Below are 16,449 nucleotides of genomic sequence, written 5' to 3' on the forward strand. Positions count from 1 at the left end.
AAATGCTGATGCCCCATCAATGAGGCGAAATGAACAGGCTCTGACAAACAGCAGCACAAAATAAGCTTCTAAGTCACGGGTAAAAGAAAGCTTATTTTCTTGTACTTCACCACTCTCTGTCCAGCATCTGTAGTTTTCACTGCTTTGATTCCATTTTCAATTGTAAAATCTTCCCAACATATATCGCAGCCATAAAAGGCATGCAACCTAATTCTCAAAACTCTTTTAAACGTCACCCTTGAATTTTGCTTACTGGTGGAATTAATGCCAAAATTATTCTCAACAGAAGCGCAAAAGGTTTTATCCTAAAATTTTACAGTTGCTGACAAGAACAATCTGCCTCCCCTGAGTTCAAGGCTAGCAGAAAAGGGAACTAATTTAATCGGTGCATTTATAGTCCATGAATGGGCAGTTCTGTTCGATGGAGCCCTGTACAAATTGGTGCAACATTGGATTCTACAGGGAGCAGACTACGCTCTCAGCTGGTTGTGAAAAATAAATTTGTGTTTTATATCCTTTCTCACTTGTCAGATAAATACTGATTCTCTTGAGCATATGTTATGGGAGCACCAGAGGCCGAAAGATTGATGCAATGATGAGGGACCATTTTCTTGTCCCTGGGTGACATGTTTGTCTGTATTTAGAAAGGCATCCTGCCTGCAAAGAATGTGCTAGAGGGAAAACCTCTGCGCTTACGTGGAAGTGTAAATATTATCTTGTTAAGGAGGGAAAAGACAACAGTTCTGTTGACTCAAAACCCTCAACTTCAGCAAAATAAACAGCGTGCTCCATGTAATAACTCTCCTGCGGGAGCGTATTTTCTCATGGGTTTCAGCCCCTATTTGAGATTACCCTCTGTACTGACAAGTGTGGGCCGCATCCTATTCAAATGCAGAGTAAAAACTTTTCTCTTTCTTTTCTGAGAGACTCGCCGGCCTGACTCAGAGGCCAGGAACCACTCCAGCTCCCATGAGCTTCCACTGCAGTTGTGGGTGCACAGCGGGTCTGAAGAATGGTATTTAGAGGGTTGATATTTTCACTGATTTCCATTGCAACTTATTGAGTGCCGTGCTATTTTGCTGCCCAGTTTTGGAAAGGACTGGCAGACAGCAACACCAGTTATTTTTCGGAGGCCAGCACTTTCCTCTATGTTATAGCATTTTCCAGTTATGAAACACCATGTGTCTTCATGGTCATTACATGTACACCCTTGTGCTAGTGTATTTCTCTGAGTGGATAACGTGGCTGCGTATTTCTGGTCCATGCATATGGACCATTTCTGGTCCATGTTTGGCAGTTTTCATGCACTTAGGCCCATGTAGGTTTACAGCTCAAGTGGGCAGACATGCCTTGGAGAGAAACATAAGTGTTAAAGGATTGGGCAACGGCCCTTCCATCTCACTCACTCCTAGAACAAGAGATGTATCCACCTAGCATCTTTACTGGGTTTGTCTACATGAGACACTTTACTGCACAGTAGACTAATTTACTGCACAGTAAAGCATCACCAAGTAACCATGTTATTAAACTACTGCGCAGTAAATTAATTTACTTTGCAGTTAGCTAGTACCTGTACTAAACTTACTGCACAGTATCTGCTGCATGGTAGGGCTTGTGTAGACACTGACTGGGAGCAAATTTGCTCCCAGTCAGCCACACCAGCAGGTCCTAGTGCTGCTTAGTTCCCAGCTTCCCCCAGGAGCCAATCAGTGTGGGGACTGGGCCCTTCTCTGCCCTCCCACCTCTGCCCTGTCCCTGCGCTCCCTCTCCCGACCCCCCCAACTCCCATCCCCATAGGAACAGGGAGCTGAGCAGTGCTGGAACTGGGGAGCTACCAGTGGGGCAGCTAGCAGTGAGCACTAGCCGGGCTGCTCCTGTTGGGAGCAAATCTGCTCCCAAGAGGGAGCACATGTAGACATGCCTGGGTAAGATTATTGCACAGTATATTTTCTGTGCCGTAAGCCTACTTCAAATTAATAGCACATGTAGATGTTGCACCCAGCGTTTGCTTGCTAGTATGAGTCTGCTGCTGCAGAGATGCAACCTTCACCTCCAGCGCTTCATGTGCAGGGGTGGGCGCCACGATGCTGTTGGAGTTCCTGGGGGGTCACTGCTAGCTAAGTTAACCTGCTTGGGTAGACATTGTTCTTCTTCTTCTGCACACACACTGTGGGGGTCTCCTCTCCACCAGCCTGTAAGACAAGACCAAGGCTGTAATAGACCCATCCAAGGTGCAGCGCTGCTAACTGGAGTCAGGGAAAAGGGTGATCACTTTCCACCATTCATTTGCAGAGCCAAAAACATTCTGTTGGTAGAAATTTAAATAAAAAGTATTTAATTCTAGCTGATTTTGAGGTGAATTCAAGTGAGCTGATTCTGGAGATGACAGAAAGAGTGTAAGTGTCCAAGGGAAATGCACAAACATCTATCAGCTTGTCATCGTTTGCAAGGCAGGAGCTGCTCAGGGAAGCCCATTTGCTGGACTTGTTTCTATCCTCAGTGGATAAGTACAGAGCAGTATCACAAATCCATGTCATGTGTTACGGTGTCAAGAGGGCATATTTGAGACAGGACAAAGTGTATATTTGCTAGGGGACCCGGCCTCCATCTGCTTTTTGATACTAAACTATAAATGCCACCGTTAAGAGAATCTATGGCTAATGTATTTCCATAGCTCTTCTAATGCATCCAGATAACAATTTAGAGTGACTAATCTGTCTAATCTGACCATCTCCTGTTGGCCTCATGTTTTGAACTGGGATAATACTGGGAAACCTCAGATGAGGCCTCACTTTGCTAGGCGCTGCACATCCACAGTTTATGAGATGAGCCCCATCCACAGGGTTTACCACTGAATGAGATGGGAAGGGAACCCATGTCATCCTAGTGCCAGACCTGTGCCTTAACCCCAGCACGAATCTGCCTTTCCTTGCTGTCCGGCTGCATGCGTGCTGCACTGCGTTGGGTCATGCCTCTGCACGGAGATCATAAACATGTGCTGTTTGTTCTCTTGCAGGCTCTTAAACCTGATCTACAATGGAAAAACTGCTTTTGTATCTGCTGTTCATTGGCGTAGCAGTGAGAGCCCAGATCTGCCCAAAGCGCTGTGTCTGTCAAATCTTGTCTCCGAATCTCGCAACCCTTTGTGCCAAGAAAGGGCTTTTATTTGTCCCACCAAACATCGACAGAAGGACTGTGGAGCTGCGGCTGGCAGACAATTTTGTTACAAATATCAAAAGGAAAGATTTTGCCAATATGACCAGCCTTGTGGACCTGACGCTGTCCAGGAATACAATAAGTTTTATTACACCCCATGCGTTTGCTGATTTGCGCAATTTGCGGGCTTTGCATTTGAACAGCAACAGATTGACTAAGATCACCAATGACATGTTTAGTGGGCTTTCCAATCTGCACCACTTGATCCTGAACAACAACCAGCTGACTTTGATTTCTTCCACAGCATTTGATGATGTTTTGGCCCTGGAGGAACTGGATTTGTCCTATAACAACCTGGAAACCATCCCTTGGGATGCTGTGGAGAAGATGGTTAGCTTGCACACGCTCAGTCTGGACCATAATATGATTGACCACATTCCTAAGGGGACTTTCTCCCATCTCCACAAGATGACCAGGTTAGATGTCACGTCGAACAAACTGCAGAAGCTGCCACCTGATCCTCTGTTTCAGAGAGCTCAGGTATTAGCAACCTCAGGAATTATCAGCCCCTCGACTTTTGCGTTGAGCTTTGGTGGGAACCCTTTGCATTGCAACTGTGAGCTCCTGTGGCTGCGGCGTCTTTCCAGAGAAGACGACCTAGAGACGTGCGCCTCTCCCCCGCTGCTCTCCGGCCGGTATTTCTGGTCAATCCCAGAGGAGGAGTTCCTGTGCGAGCCCCCTCTCATCACCAGGCACACGCACGAGCTAAGAGTGCTTGAGGGTCAAAGGGCCACCCTGCGATGCAAGGCCCGGGGAGATCCAGAGCCAGCAATTCACTGGATTTCACCGGAGGGCAAACTGATTTCAAATGCAACAAGGTCGCTGGTGTATGACAACGGCACGCTTGACATATTGATAACCACGGTCAAGGATACAGGTTCCTTCACCTGCATAGCTTCCAACCCGGCAGGAGAAGCCACGCAAACGGTGGATCTGCACATCATCAAACTCCCGCATTTGCTAAACAGTACAAACCACATTCACGAGCCCGACCCCGGCTCCTCGGACATCTCGACTTCCACCAAGTCGGGCTCCAACACGAGCAGTAATAACGGGGATACTAAAAGCAGCCAGGACAAGAAAGTGGTGGTGGCGGAAGCTACATCGTCCACTGCCCTGCTGAAATTTAATTTTCAAAGAAATATACCTGGAATACGTATGTTCCAGATCCAGTACAATGGCACTTATGATGACTCACTTGTTTACAGGTAAGACAGATCCATCTGCATCTATATCTGCACTTAGTGCTCCATCAAGCCGTCGCTTATTGATTTATTAATGTACCGTTTCATTTCAGTCCATTTTGCGGCGTGGTTACAATACCATTTAGGCTGATCAGAGCACTGCCCTCCAAAGCATATGGTGCCAGCCTTGTGAAAGACTAATGCAATTTTCACTAACAAATGGGGAAATTACTGTGAATAGCGTTATTTTTAGATAATCCAAACCGACCCTTAATCCTCTCAGGTAATCTGATTAGCAGGAGGATTGTAAAGTTAGATGAGTTAAATGGATTTTAACACCTTCTGTTTTCGGAAGTGGGGGAGAAAGGTGTCCACAAACGCGTTCCTGCTCAGGCCCTGCAGTGCTATCCTCAGCATTTCTCCCAGTCCATGGGTACAGTGTGTGCAGAGGTGTTGTGTGTGCTAAGTGGATTTGTTTTTAAGATGGCTAATGCAACCTTTCCAAACCAATTTGTCACCAGTGATTTCTCCTTTTTTTTTTCTATTCCCTGCCCCCCTCCCCCCCATGGTGGCTGCAAGCCAGAGCTTCCCGCTGCTCTGTGGGGCAATTAGCTGTGCCAGCCTTTTACTAATGGGTCTAGTAAGTCAAGGCACAAACTATCCGTGGCCAATTGAGTTGGGTGAAAGTGCCTTTAGTATGCCCTGACACAACACATCATGGCGAAGGGTGTCAAACTCGGATGGCAGTCCCACAGCCGGCGACTTCAGAGCATGGGGATGGGAGATGATTGTGGTTGTCGTGTTGACTAACACCCGTTCCCTTGTCTCTCAGAATGATACCTCCCACGAGCAAAACCTTCCTGGTCAACAACCTGGCCGCTGGGACTGTCTACGACCTGTGCGTCTTGGCAATCTACGACGACGGCATCACCTCCCTCACTGCCACCAGGGTCGTCGGGTGCATACAGTTCACCACGGAGCAGGATTATGTGCGGTGCCACTTCATGCAGTCCCAGTTCCTGGGAGGCACCATGATCATCATTATCGGTGGGATTATCGTGGCCTCGGTGCTGGTTTTCATCATCATCCTAATGATCCGTTATAAAGTGTGTAATAACAACGGGCAGCACAAGGTGACCAACGTCAACAATGTGTATTCCCAGACCAACGGGGCTCAGATTCAAGGCTGCAGCGGGGCTATGCCCCATTCCATGTCCAAACAGGTCGTCGGGCACGAGGAGAGCGTCCAGTGCTGCAAAGTCCCAAACGACAGCGTGACTCAGTCGTCAGACACGTGCTCGAGCCAGGACTCCACTACCACTACCTCTGCTTTGCCTCACACGTGGACTTCCAGCACTTCTGCCTCCCAAAAGCAGAAGAGAAAGCCAGGGCCAAAGCCAAGCAATGAGCCACAGAGCGAAGCTGTCACGAATATCGAGTCCCAGAACACTAACAGAAATAACTCCACTGCACTGCAGTTAGCTAGCCGTCCCCCCGACGCCGTCAAAGGGGCCCCCATGTACAAAAGAGCACAATCAAAGCCAAGTAAGTTTCTCACTTTGCCAGCTGAAACATCCCGAGCAAAGCGCAGGTACTCTCTGAATGGAGAATTAATGGAATACCATTGTTATGTTAACTCCCAGAACACAGGTGGATTATGGTCTAAAAGGAGCTTGTCTATGAATGGGATGCTAATTCAGTCAGACAAGTCTGACGTGGATAGTGGAAAAGCAACTTTCTCGAGTTCTGAGTGGATATTGGAAAGCACTGTGTGACCTGCTTCTTTTTTTTTGTTTTTTAATTTATTTATTTTAATGAGAAACAAACCACCAAACATTGTGTGAGAACTCGCTCTCCTAGGAAACTGGGATTTGGAATTCCACTCTTGTCTCGATGATGTATGGCTTGTTCATGCAGGGTTTCGTATATGCCACCCAGTGCACACAGGTTTTAAGTTTAATTTAATTTAATTTAGAATAATATAACGACCGAAGGCAACATTCAAAGATTTAAATAAAATTTTTAAAAAAATGATTAAGGGAGAAAAGCGTGAGACAGCACCAGTGCCTTCCCCTACTCTAGGACTGGCTTCCTGGTTCTGCAGTCGCAGAAAACAAACGAGAGTTTTCACAGAAAAACAAACAAACAAGCAAACAAAAAAAGCCTTTTATAAAGGAAATGCTGTTTCCTCACACTAGCAAAAGACCACTTATGGATCAGTCAGTAAAATGATATTTTTTAAACTAATCAGACTGTGTATTTCTTTTCAGTGACCATAGTGTTGCCTTTGTTTTTAGGCAAATGCTGTACAGGAACAACAACTCTGTGTTGTTATGTTGTGTAAAATAAAATATTCAATGAGTCTATCCAGCCAGTGTTAACGTAAATCACCCTGCTCAGTCACGCTCCTGGCGGAGGTGCCTCAAGGTGGGACAGCAGTGGCTCCGTGGAGGAGTTGGCCCAGACGGAGAGGGGGCGGGGGACAGCATCCTCCCTGCTTGGAAACCCCAGCCGGTGCGGGTGGATGTTTTGGGTGAAGCATCGAGGCTGGACTCGGTGCTATCGGGTGGGCTAGCCCCATAACGCCCGGTGACCACGTCTGCCTGCACACCGGCTCCAGGCAGGTGGGCTGCGGCTGGCCCCCAAACACGCACCCCTGCCTATGCAGGGTGCACGCATGCAGTGCGCAGGGCAGCAGAGCACCAGGCCATGCGAGGTCTTGCCTTATGTGGGTCTCCAGAGGTGCCAGCTTGTGGGATAAATGAGGGGGAAGAGCCCAGGTCCCAGAGCGGCAGCCCCCGTCCTTGTAAATCCACACCGATGGCAACGGGGCTCCACGTCGGCAGGGAGAACTGTAGAGAAAAAGACCAGGCGAGATTTTGGGTAGAGGGAAGCATATGCCAAAGCGAGCCAGGTCCTCTTGTTACAGCAGCCTCCACTTGGCAACACAGCTTGCGGCTGCGGTGCTATTTCCCCGGCTCCTGGGTTAGACAGAAAAGGACAGGGCTTTTTCCAGGGTGCGGCGCACATGGGGGTCTTTGCTAACTGCAGGCTCACAGGCAGGCGCCCTACAAATGAGAAATGCTGGATTTGTCCCATTCCCCCTCTTAGTACCAGCCTGGTGTTCAGGTTAGATGCGAGTGCAGAGTGAGCATTAGCAGCAGCTGAAAAGAGGGCCTCTTCCCTCCCCTGATGAGCCAAATCTCTGACATTGCAAGGCAGGAATGCAGGGCATGTAATCTTTGTGCAAATACTCATAATCCTCTCCCTGCCCAGCCTGGTGCTATTTCTGCAAATTCTCATAGTGTTTGGAGATTTTGTCCGGTACCTGGGTACAGCCGAAGGGGGCAGTCCTTGCTGGGGACTACCCTGTTATTAGACTGCCATGCCTTGTTGTTTAAACCCTCTTGTAAACGATGAAGGCAGAAATGAATAGAGAAGGGCAGCAAATGCGAATGGACTCATACGTGATGATCAAGTAATTTCAGGGATGGTATAAATGTGTAAATGTGTGGCAACGGATGTCTGACAACTGAAACATTTTTATTTTTAATTTGACAAAAGCAGATGTGGTTTCTCTTGCCCCGATTTTTCAAACCGTCTGTACTTCTGATCTCAGCTCATTTGGACTCCAGGTCTAAAACAGAGATAATGTAACGGAGTGACATTTGTAGAAAGCTATGGAATCGCCACTAAGTAGTTTTAGCATCGTTTTTGTTTTGTAAGATCATTAAGTTTGCAGGGCTTTTTCCTTTTACTTAGCTTTATTTGTATTTTAAAGGATTTGGGAAATTCAGTAAAAGAGGTTTTGATCCCTGGTAAAGAAAAAAAAGTTATTTTATCTCTTAGTTCTTGAAGCCAAATAAATCCCACTGCTCTGTTGTAATAGATCCCAGTTCTTGATCAGTGAAGCCTCTTGCCAGGCTGATCATGCAGACAAGCCTCCCTTTGCTGTCTCTGGGAGTTACGTCTGTGAAGGCACTGCAGGTTTGGGCTAAGAAAGAAACATTTACATGGCATCAGAAGACTTCACTTGCAACCTGCCCTAGATTTATTGTTGTCCTTGGCTGCATTCTCAATTTGAGTTGGGAGGGGAAAAAAAGCCTTTTAAAGAATCAGATATGCTTCATGTAAATAAAGAAACAAAAACTCATACTGAAAATTACAATATCCAGGTCCTGATGGAAGAGTTGACACACTTTGGGTTTCCCTGTATGTTTACACTCCTACTGAAGGAGATACATGCATATGCATTGGCTGTTATAACACATGATAAACCATACCAATGCATGTATACTGCTTCCAGTAGTCTTAAAAAGGGGGCCTTGTCAGACATGAGTAAGTGAAAGTACCATGTGTTGAATGATGAACTAACACTTCAGGAGCCAGTATATTGACTTTGTTCCTAGGTAAGAAGGGAGCTTTGAAGGGTTTTTTTTTTCCTGCTGAGATGTTTGTTTTAATCGTGTGTGGTTTAAAAATAACAAATGGCAATGCTTTGTATGTTGTCTGCAACTGGAAGTAATGTATGTCTAACGTTTTGGTGAATGTGCTAAAATATTAATAGCTTCTTCATTTTTTATTTATTTATTTATTTATTTTTACTCTAAGGAATTAGTTCTCTAAACACTAAAGCTAAAAATTCCATCAGCGACGCATTTATATAAGCAGCTTAAGGGGACCATATGTCACTGTGTCTGATTTAATTCGGTGATAATATTATAGAAGTAGTGAGCTGGGATATAGGAGAAAGTTCTTCGAATGGAGCTTTCTCCCTTCATCAGACCCGTACATACCTGCACAGGGAAGGAAACAGATGCCGTTGCACCTGCAGCAAGTAGGACATCTCAGTGTATACTGATTTGATTCTTCCAAAGCATGAAATACCCTGGGAAGAGGAGACTGTTATTCTTGTTCTCCAAAGCCAATGGTGCCAATGGTTTGGGCCTGAGTTATGCAGGAGAGGGTCAGAAGAGCAAAATGTGCCCATGCATGTGCTTTGTGAAATCCTGGAGATCTTCCACACCCTTCCAGAGAGGAGGCACAGGGTTAGCAGGGTCAAGGGAAATCCACACCGCTAAAGAAGTCAGCTCAGTGCTTGGGCCGTGTTCAGTCCTAAGAGAACAAGGAGGACATAATGTTGCAGTGGCTGTCCCCTTGGATGTCCCCTCAGCACAGGGGTCCACTGTCCCCGGGGGAATCACACAAGGGATTTATCTTAGCAGCTGCTCAGCAGAGGAGCTTCGATGTGAAAATCAGATGAAACATCTTCAGACGACAAACCCGGTTCCAGCCGTGCAGCGTGAATGTGGATGTGAGACAGGGTCTCCTCTGATCCTCACCAGCATCTTCAACATGGCGTTTCACAATACATTGATATAGATATAGAAAGATAGATAGATCTAGATCTATCTGTATGTAGATAGATAGATATAGATATAGATCTATAGGTCTATCTATAGATAGACAGATATAGATGTAGATGTATCTATAAATGTATAGATAGATCTAGATCTATAGATAGATATCTCTATATAGGGATATAGCTATAGTTATCTATCTATAGAAACAGATAAATATAGAGAGAGGTATGGCTATCTAGATATATCTATATAACTATAGATATAACTATATCTTCTGGCACCTGCTTCATGTCACTGCTCTTCCTAATCTTTCCTTCTGAACTTCACGGTTCAGCTAAAGGAAAACGCACAGGTTTTGGTATAAATCATGTTTTGGATGGAGAAACAGGGCGGTGATATTCGAAGTGTGTGTTTCCTGTGTGAGTTGTTCTGTGTGCTTTCCTTGTTACCTTCCGGGCATGTTCTTTATGATGACTATATCAGGCAGCTCAGTTCTAGGTGCAAACATGACTTTACTTGTGCCAATGGGCTTTTATTTGCTCAAAAATTCTCTCTGTCTTATGCACCTCTGCCGACCTGCAAGGATAGAATAATAATGGGAAAACAAAATCCCATCTCAAGGCTTCTCTTGGGCAGGCGGAGGCCCAGCCTTTCGAAACTCCATCTCCTATTCTGCTCTATAGGATACTGCTAAACCTGCACCCTCCAGAGACGAGGGCTCCCCAAGGAAACAGCTGGCTGAACTTGCAGGAGCATAGTTATTTAGCTGGAACAGCAGAGGGTCAATGCTCCTGGGTGTGCCCCTATCCGGATGCCCAGCAGAAGACTTGGCCTTTCCTGGGTTCCCGTGGATCTGCTGTTGCTGTATCGGCCGTCTTGCTGTGGCTAACGTGAAGGATTTGGCTGTCTGAGGCTGGGTTGCCAGTTTTGCCAGCTGCACGCCTGCGAGATCCCGGCTGCAGGTTGGAAGCTCCTGCTGCTGCGTCCAGCTGCATCCCGTGCACGGTCCTCACTGTCAGGCAGATGTACAATTTTGCTGTCATGGTCCATTTGCAAACAACCCTATACTTGCCTGCCATGCTGCCGGAAGAGGTTACTCCATGTGAGCTTATCAACACCAGCCATGTTGGAATATACCCATTTTTCCTATCGACTCTTCCAGGATATAACAGCATGTCTTGTATGACCTGAGCATGGATACTGGCAAAGCTACAAGTGTGTTTATCCAAAGCACGTCCTGTATTGCACTCCCTGTCACTGTCACTTGATGGGCAAGAGCCGTGCATCTCCCTGCAAGGGGAGCGGAGCTGCTCTGAACTTCCCTGCTCAGACAGAGCCCCTGCTGCCAAGCCTCCAGCCTTGGACCACGTGGTGTGATTGGACTCTTACCTGTGACCTCTGCCCAGGCTGTCAGTCCGAGGCGGAGGAGCAGTCTGCGGGGACCGCTTGGCAGAGACAGAGCTGTGTCTAGGAGGCCTGGTGCCGAAGACAGGCACATGGTGCTTTGCAGAGTTAGGAGAAGTCTTAGCTCTGCTGCCAATAAATGCATGGTCTTTGTTCACAGTGAAACAGCCACTGGCCAGTGTTTCTCGTGCCCGTACTTTGCATCAGCAATGACCACCCGGAAGCCCACGTGCACCATTGCACACCACCCTCGCAGCTAGCAGAAGTCACGGTGAGCCAGCACAGCTGAGGGGTTGACTAGCCGGCTCCCGTTCACACTTCCCTTTGCTGTTTCAGGACTCTTGCAGCTGTATTTGCTCCCTGCAAAGGCCCTGGCAGTCCTACTGCTCACTCCTCTGCCTGTTTGACCAACAAGGCTGGCAACAATAGCAACTGCATTCCCCATGCAGAGAAGGGAGAAGCTGAGGGCTTTTTCTAGCTTATTAAGGCTACAAGCAGCAGAAGGGGAGTTTGCACGCTGGGCTGTTTCATAACATATTGTTATTGCTTGTCATTATTCATCACTACTTCTCTTTGCCTCTTCTGTTTTAAAAGAAAGCATGGGTGTTAGAAGGTGCTGCTCAGCAGAAGTAAAACAGCCCTTGCTGGAAGTTTTACTGGCCCAACTATACAATTTGTTCTTCTCTTACTGTGCTGGTCAGGAAATACAGGGGCTTTTCCTCCTGTGTTAAAAATGTACTTACCCTAGGTGACTTGGTAAGCAGCATTTATTACATGTGGCCTGACTGCGGGTAGGTCAGGTTTTGTTTTGTTTTGTTTTGTTCTTAATTTAAAAAGCACGTACACACACACATGCAGGTGCTCACATGCCTACATGCACACAAACCAACACACACACACATACGTTGGGAAAGTCCTATTAACTAAAACCATCTCTCCAACATTTTCCATTTGCAAACAGATGTCCACATGCCTCCTAGGTCACTGCTAGTTGTGAGAGATGCATTGTATAGGCTATAACCTTAGCTACAAAACCTTTCAATGATTAAGGTGTCCCCACGTGCTGTCTCCTTTATTAGCTGCAGGTCACATCGTCTTCTGTTTTCCTGTATTTAAATAAATGCATGTGCTTTCTTTTCATAGCTACGTTGCACTTTGTTGTATATCACAGAATTTTCTGTGAAAGTCTTGCCCACGTACGTGGGAAACCTTCCCTTGATGTTTGAGCTAAGAGCTGCTATAACCTCATGCTGGTTTGTGAAAGTAAGAAACAATGCATCACACCACTCTTCACCTAAGCAATCGCTGGATTTGGCCCCTTTCATGTCCCAGGTCACAGCCCTTGTTTGCAGTTCCCTTGCAGTGATGGTACGTGCCTTAGGTAAGTCATCTTCCCCACAGCAGGCTTGACATTCCCCTGCTTTGAAGTGACAACATATCGATTATTTCTCTCACCCTTCCTGTAGAGTCCTTTTCTCTTGATTCTTATTCTAGCCTTTCACAATGGAAGTAGCCCTCTAGATCCTGCGGAAGCAACAAATCACACTTGGCAATGTGCGCCGCCTCCTGTCCTCGCTTCGTTTTCTGAAGCCAATCAAACGGGAACGCCACCTAAAAGCAACGGTGATGTTCTTCCTCTCTGTGTGCAGAGGCTGGGAGCTCAAATTATTTGTGTTGTGTACTGACACAAGTCAGTGCTGTGTTCTCGCTTTTACAATTACAGTGCAGTTGTGATCTTTCTTGCTTTTTGTATAGCACTAGATGGGAGGAAGTTGGGATGTGTGCAGTGTTTAGGATCAGACCTAGATAGATAGATAGATAGACCAATCTATCGATCTTTCTAGGCCTATATATGTGTATGTGTGTGTGTATATATATATATGTATATATAGGCCTATATACATGCATATATACACATACATACATACATACACACACATATACACACACACACATATATGTATGTATGTATGTATGTATGTATGTGTATATATATATGCCTGATCTACCTATCTATCTATCTATTGATAGATATGGTTATATTTGCCTATTAAAATAAATCACTCTTAGAATCACCCTGCCCAATTTAGTTACAGGGGTTAAAAAGAGAGTAAAAAAGCCCAAGGCTGAATCAATGCAGTCTTTGCAGGTTAGTCTAAGCTGCGTAGATTAAACCAATTAAGCAAGTGAACAGACATTCATTTTTGATTCAGAAATGCAGCCACGTGCCCGCAGTGGCCAAAGCCAGAAGCTGGGGGGCGCTAAAGAATGCTTCCCAACATGACTGGAGCAGGCAGTTTGGGCCAAGGCTATCCTGTCCACCGGGGGGGCGCGGTTTGCAGGGGAGGTGCAATGCATGCTGGGATGCTGGGGAACTATGAGTTCACTTGAATCTGGAGGGGATCTGGGACAGGTTAAATCAATTATTAAACTTTGAAATTAATTAAGTTTGATACTACATCCAGGTTTATCTTAAACCAGTTTGAGCCATTTTGCAAGCAGTTCATGTGTACTGAACTTCTGTTGTGTTACAAATCTGAACCGGTTTCCAATCGCTTATTCGATTTATGTGTAATTCCTGTCCCTAGCCAAGAGGTTTTTGAACAACCAGCCAGCTCCATGAGTCACATGAGCAGGATAATGTTATGAAAAGGGGAAAACTTATCTTTCCAGGAAGCTAAGAGCCAATACATGGCTAATTCGTTACAGCACAAGTACTGAATAAAGAGTAATTGTGTGAGGACAAGCACTGTCCATCTGTATGGATCTAAGCAAATGAAACCTGCTATTTGCGTTTCACTGAGACAAGCTGCATTTCACGAGGTGATCTTTAAGCACTGTCTCTTTTCCTTTTGTGCTTTAGAAGTGGGCTAGATTGTTTCTTGATAATGCCAGCAGTGGAGATCAAGATAACATGGCTAACCACGAACTGAGCTCATCTTGCTTTCACGCTATCAGCTTTCTGTAGAAGTGCCACTTAATTTCTGTCCTAATTTCCATTCCCTTGCCATCAGATATGTAGAATCATATTGCATGCCTGAGCAGACAGGAGCGGCAGCAGGGTTTTGCAGGCACCACCATCCATTACGGAGGACGGGAGTGGGGGAGATTTGTTTGCTTGGTTGGCTTGTTGTTCCCTACAGATACAACACTCTCCCCCACTTTCTAGCCGTTCTAGCTCTTCGGGGCAGGACCCATGTTTTCTGGACGTGCGTGCTCAGTGCCTGTTGCAGTAGCAAGGGCATTTTATAAAACACCCCCACCCAGATGCTCTCGTGAGAGGTCCCCTCCCCACGTGGCAAAGGCTCATCCAGCTGCATGGCCCTGTTCCTGCAAGCCTTGAAGTTTAACCCAAGCTCAGAAATCGTGAGAACCACAGACAATTGTCTGTCCCTCTCACCAGGTTGCTGCATCCTGCCTCGCGGGGAGCCCTTCCCTTTGGGCTGTGCCTGAAGAACCACTTCCCATAAGGTCCCGGACAGGTGGCATCACACGTGCTGCACTGCAAGGCCGATGGGTAAGCCAGGGTAGGTAGAGCTGGATGATGCCCATGCAGCCAGCTTGGGCTTGTTCCAGCTCCCTTGTATGTAGAGAGGGCAGCGTTCAGGCCTACTTCAAGAAACCTCACTCCACAAGCAAAGATATTTAGCTTGCAGGGAGCAACATCCAGGATGCAGTTGGGGGGCTGCACAGACCTGTGGAGCAGGACACAGTCAGCAGCGTCCCTGCAGCCTCCTCAGTGCTGCACAGCAGGCACATGTCATGGGAGTCACCATGCTGGTTGGCCTAAAGGCAGCTTAGTGCCACAGAAACGTCCTGTTTCAGGGGCTCTGCACATTTGCAGCCTCCTTGGAAAACCTGGGACAGCTGGTCCTGTATCCAGGAGGGTGCTAGAAGAAGATACTAGTAAGGAAAACCTGGTCCCCTCTTGCTGTGCTACGTGGTCCAGCAGCAACACAACTGCAGGCTCCTCCTGGGAGCACAGAGGGGTCTGTCATGGGGCAGGAATAACCTGGGGGAAGAAGCAGTCTCTCCCTGGGCACCCTGCAAGCCCCTGAGAAACCTCAGCAAGACAATAACATGATCTGGCTCACTCAGGGCCTGCCCCAAAAGTGGGGCTCCTTTGCCACTGCCCTTTTGGTACAAGGGGCGTGGGTTGCACCCCACCCCCACAGAGCCCACAGGACCGGGGGCGGCTCCGGCGCAGGACCTGCGAGCAGCAGCACGGTGCTGAAGCAATGCGCGGTAGCCCCGTCGTGTCGCAGCAGTGCGTGCCCTTGTCCCACGGCCTCCGAGGCCGGGCTGGACCCGGATGGGTCCGGGTGGTCCAGTCGTCCGTGCAGGGGACCGTGCAGTGTGCAGCGAGCGTGCTACTCCGTGCATCATCTCTTCGTTATTCACTGTGCAGCATTGACATCTATGTTTGTCAGCACCAGCCTTTTAACCCCTGGCCTCGCTTCCGATGAACAAGCTCTTTCCTTTCCATTTTACTGTACAATGTCAGGGATTTCCCACCTTCTCCTCTGTCCCCAAAACTGTACTTCAAGGGCATGGGGTTTGTCCGGTCGGTGCGCTACACGGTTGGGACTGGACCTGCTGGGAAGCAGAGGGGTTCTCTCGTAGGCCCCGCGTGTGCAATGTCTATGATTCAATGAAGACCTGTAGCATACATTTGATGTCCTTACCATCTTTGTTTTGTCTCTTTGAACAGAAGCTGCAGTTCATCAGACGACCGCGTGCCCTCCACCACCTCCTGAAAGTGTTGCCACTGATGTTTTAACTCAACCAAAATCCATACGGTTCCAACTCACTGAAGATTAACTGGTTGAACCAGTGCTCGGCCCAGCAGAAACTTTTACCTGACATCTACAGCCTAAACCAAGAAGCCACCCAGGTTGGCTGCATCACATAAACATTTACCCCTCTTACAGACTCCCCTTCCCCTGACTTCCACGTCCGTTCTAAATATCTTTTCTGGCCTTCGAGATTTTTATAAAATAACAATAAGGCGGGGGGAAAAAAAAATGTTGTGGCAACAGCTTCAGTATTAATTCATGTTACATGTTGCCAGTGGTGAGTTCACGGACTGTAAACATGGTAACTTATATCACCCTCAAATAAATGTTTTACTATGATGGTGTTGGCATATTGATTGACTGGCCAAGGACGGGCGTTGGGGTGGTCATCGCTGAATGCCAGGCGCACTGATCTCCGGGTACGTTACCAACCTGTCATTAATCAGAGCATCCCATCCGCATCCTGGAAGGGGCAAGTCTCGCCTC

At 47.1% G+C, this 16,449-nt stretch overlaps 1 protein-coding gene across 2 annotated transcripts; it reads left to right on the plus strand.

Annotated features, from left to right (window-relative positions):
- Positions 1-3,019: 3,019 nt before the first annotated feature.
- On the plus strand, positions 3,020-16,191 carry LRFN5 (leucine rich repeat and fibronectin type III domain containing 5). 2 transcript variants are annotated; one of them, XM_019518328.1, is made up of 3 exons: positions 3,020-4,424; positions 5,233-5,945; positions 15,879-16,191. In XM_019518328.1, the coding sequence occupies exons 1-3, from the start codon at positions 3,037-3,039 to the stop codon at positions 15,986-15,988; spliced, it is 2,211 nt and encodes a 736-aa protein (XP_019373873.1). In that variant the 5' UTR covers positions 3,020-3,036; the 3' UTR covers positions 15,989-16,191. The 2 variants fall into 2 exon arrangements, with proteins under 2 accessions (XP_019373873.1, XP_019373871.1); XM_019518326.1 differs by lacking the exon at positions 15,879-16,191 and having other exon boundaries at positions 5,233-6,766.
- The last annotated feature ends 258 nt before the right edge of the window (positions 16,192-16,449 follow it).

The sequence above is a fragment of the Gavialis gangeticus genome, unplaced genomic scaffold (assembly GCF_001723915.1).
Source record: "Gavialis gangeticus isolate Ggan-Ray unplaced genomic scaffold, GavGan_comp1, whole genome shotgun sequence".
NCBI classification, from domain to species: Eukaryota; Metazoa; Chordata; order Crocodylia; family Gavialidae; genus Gavialis; species Gavialis gangeticus.

What these genes read in the sequence shown, in the direction of transcription:
- LRFN5 (XM_019518326.1), top strand. Translation starts at nt 3,037, where the DNA reads ATGGAAAAACTGCTTTTGTATCTGCTGTTCATTGGCGTAGCAGTGAGA. An exon ending in GATGACTCACTTGTTTACAG is followed by an intron (nt 4,425 to 5,232) that starts GTAAGACAGATC and finishes CTTGTCTCTCAG; the next exon opens with AATGATACCTCCCACGAGCA.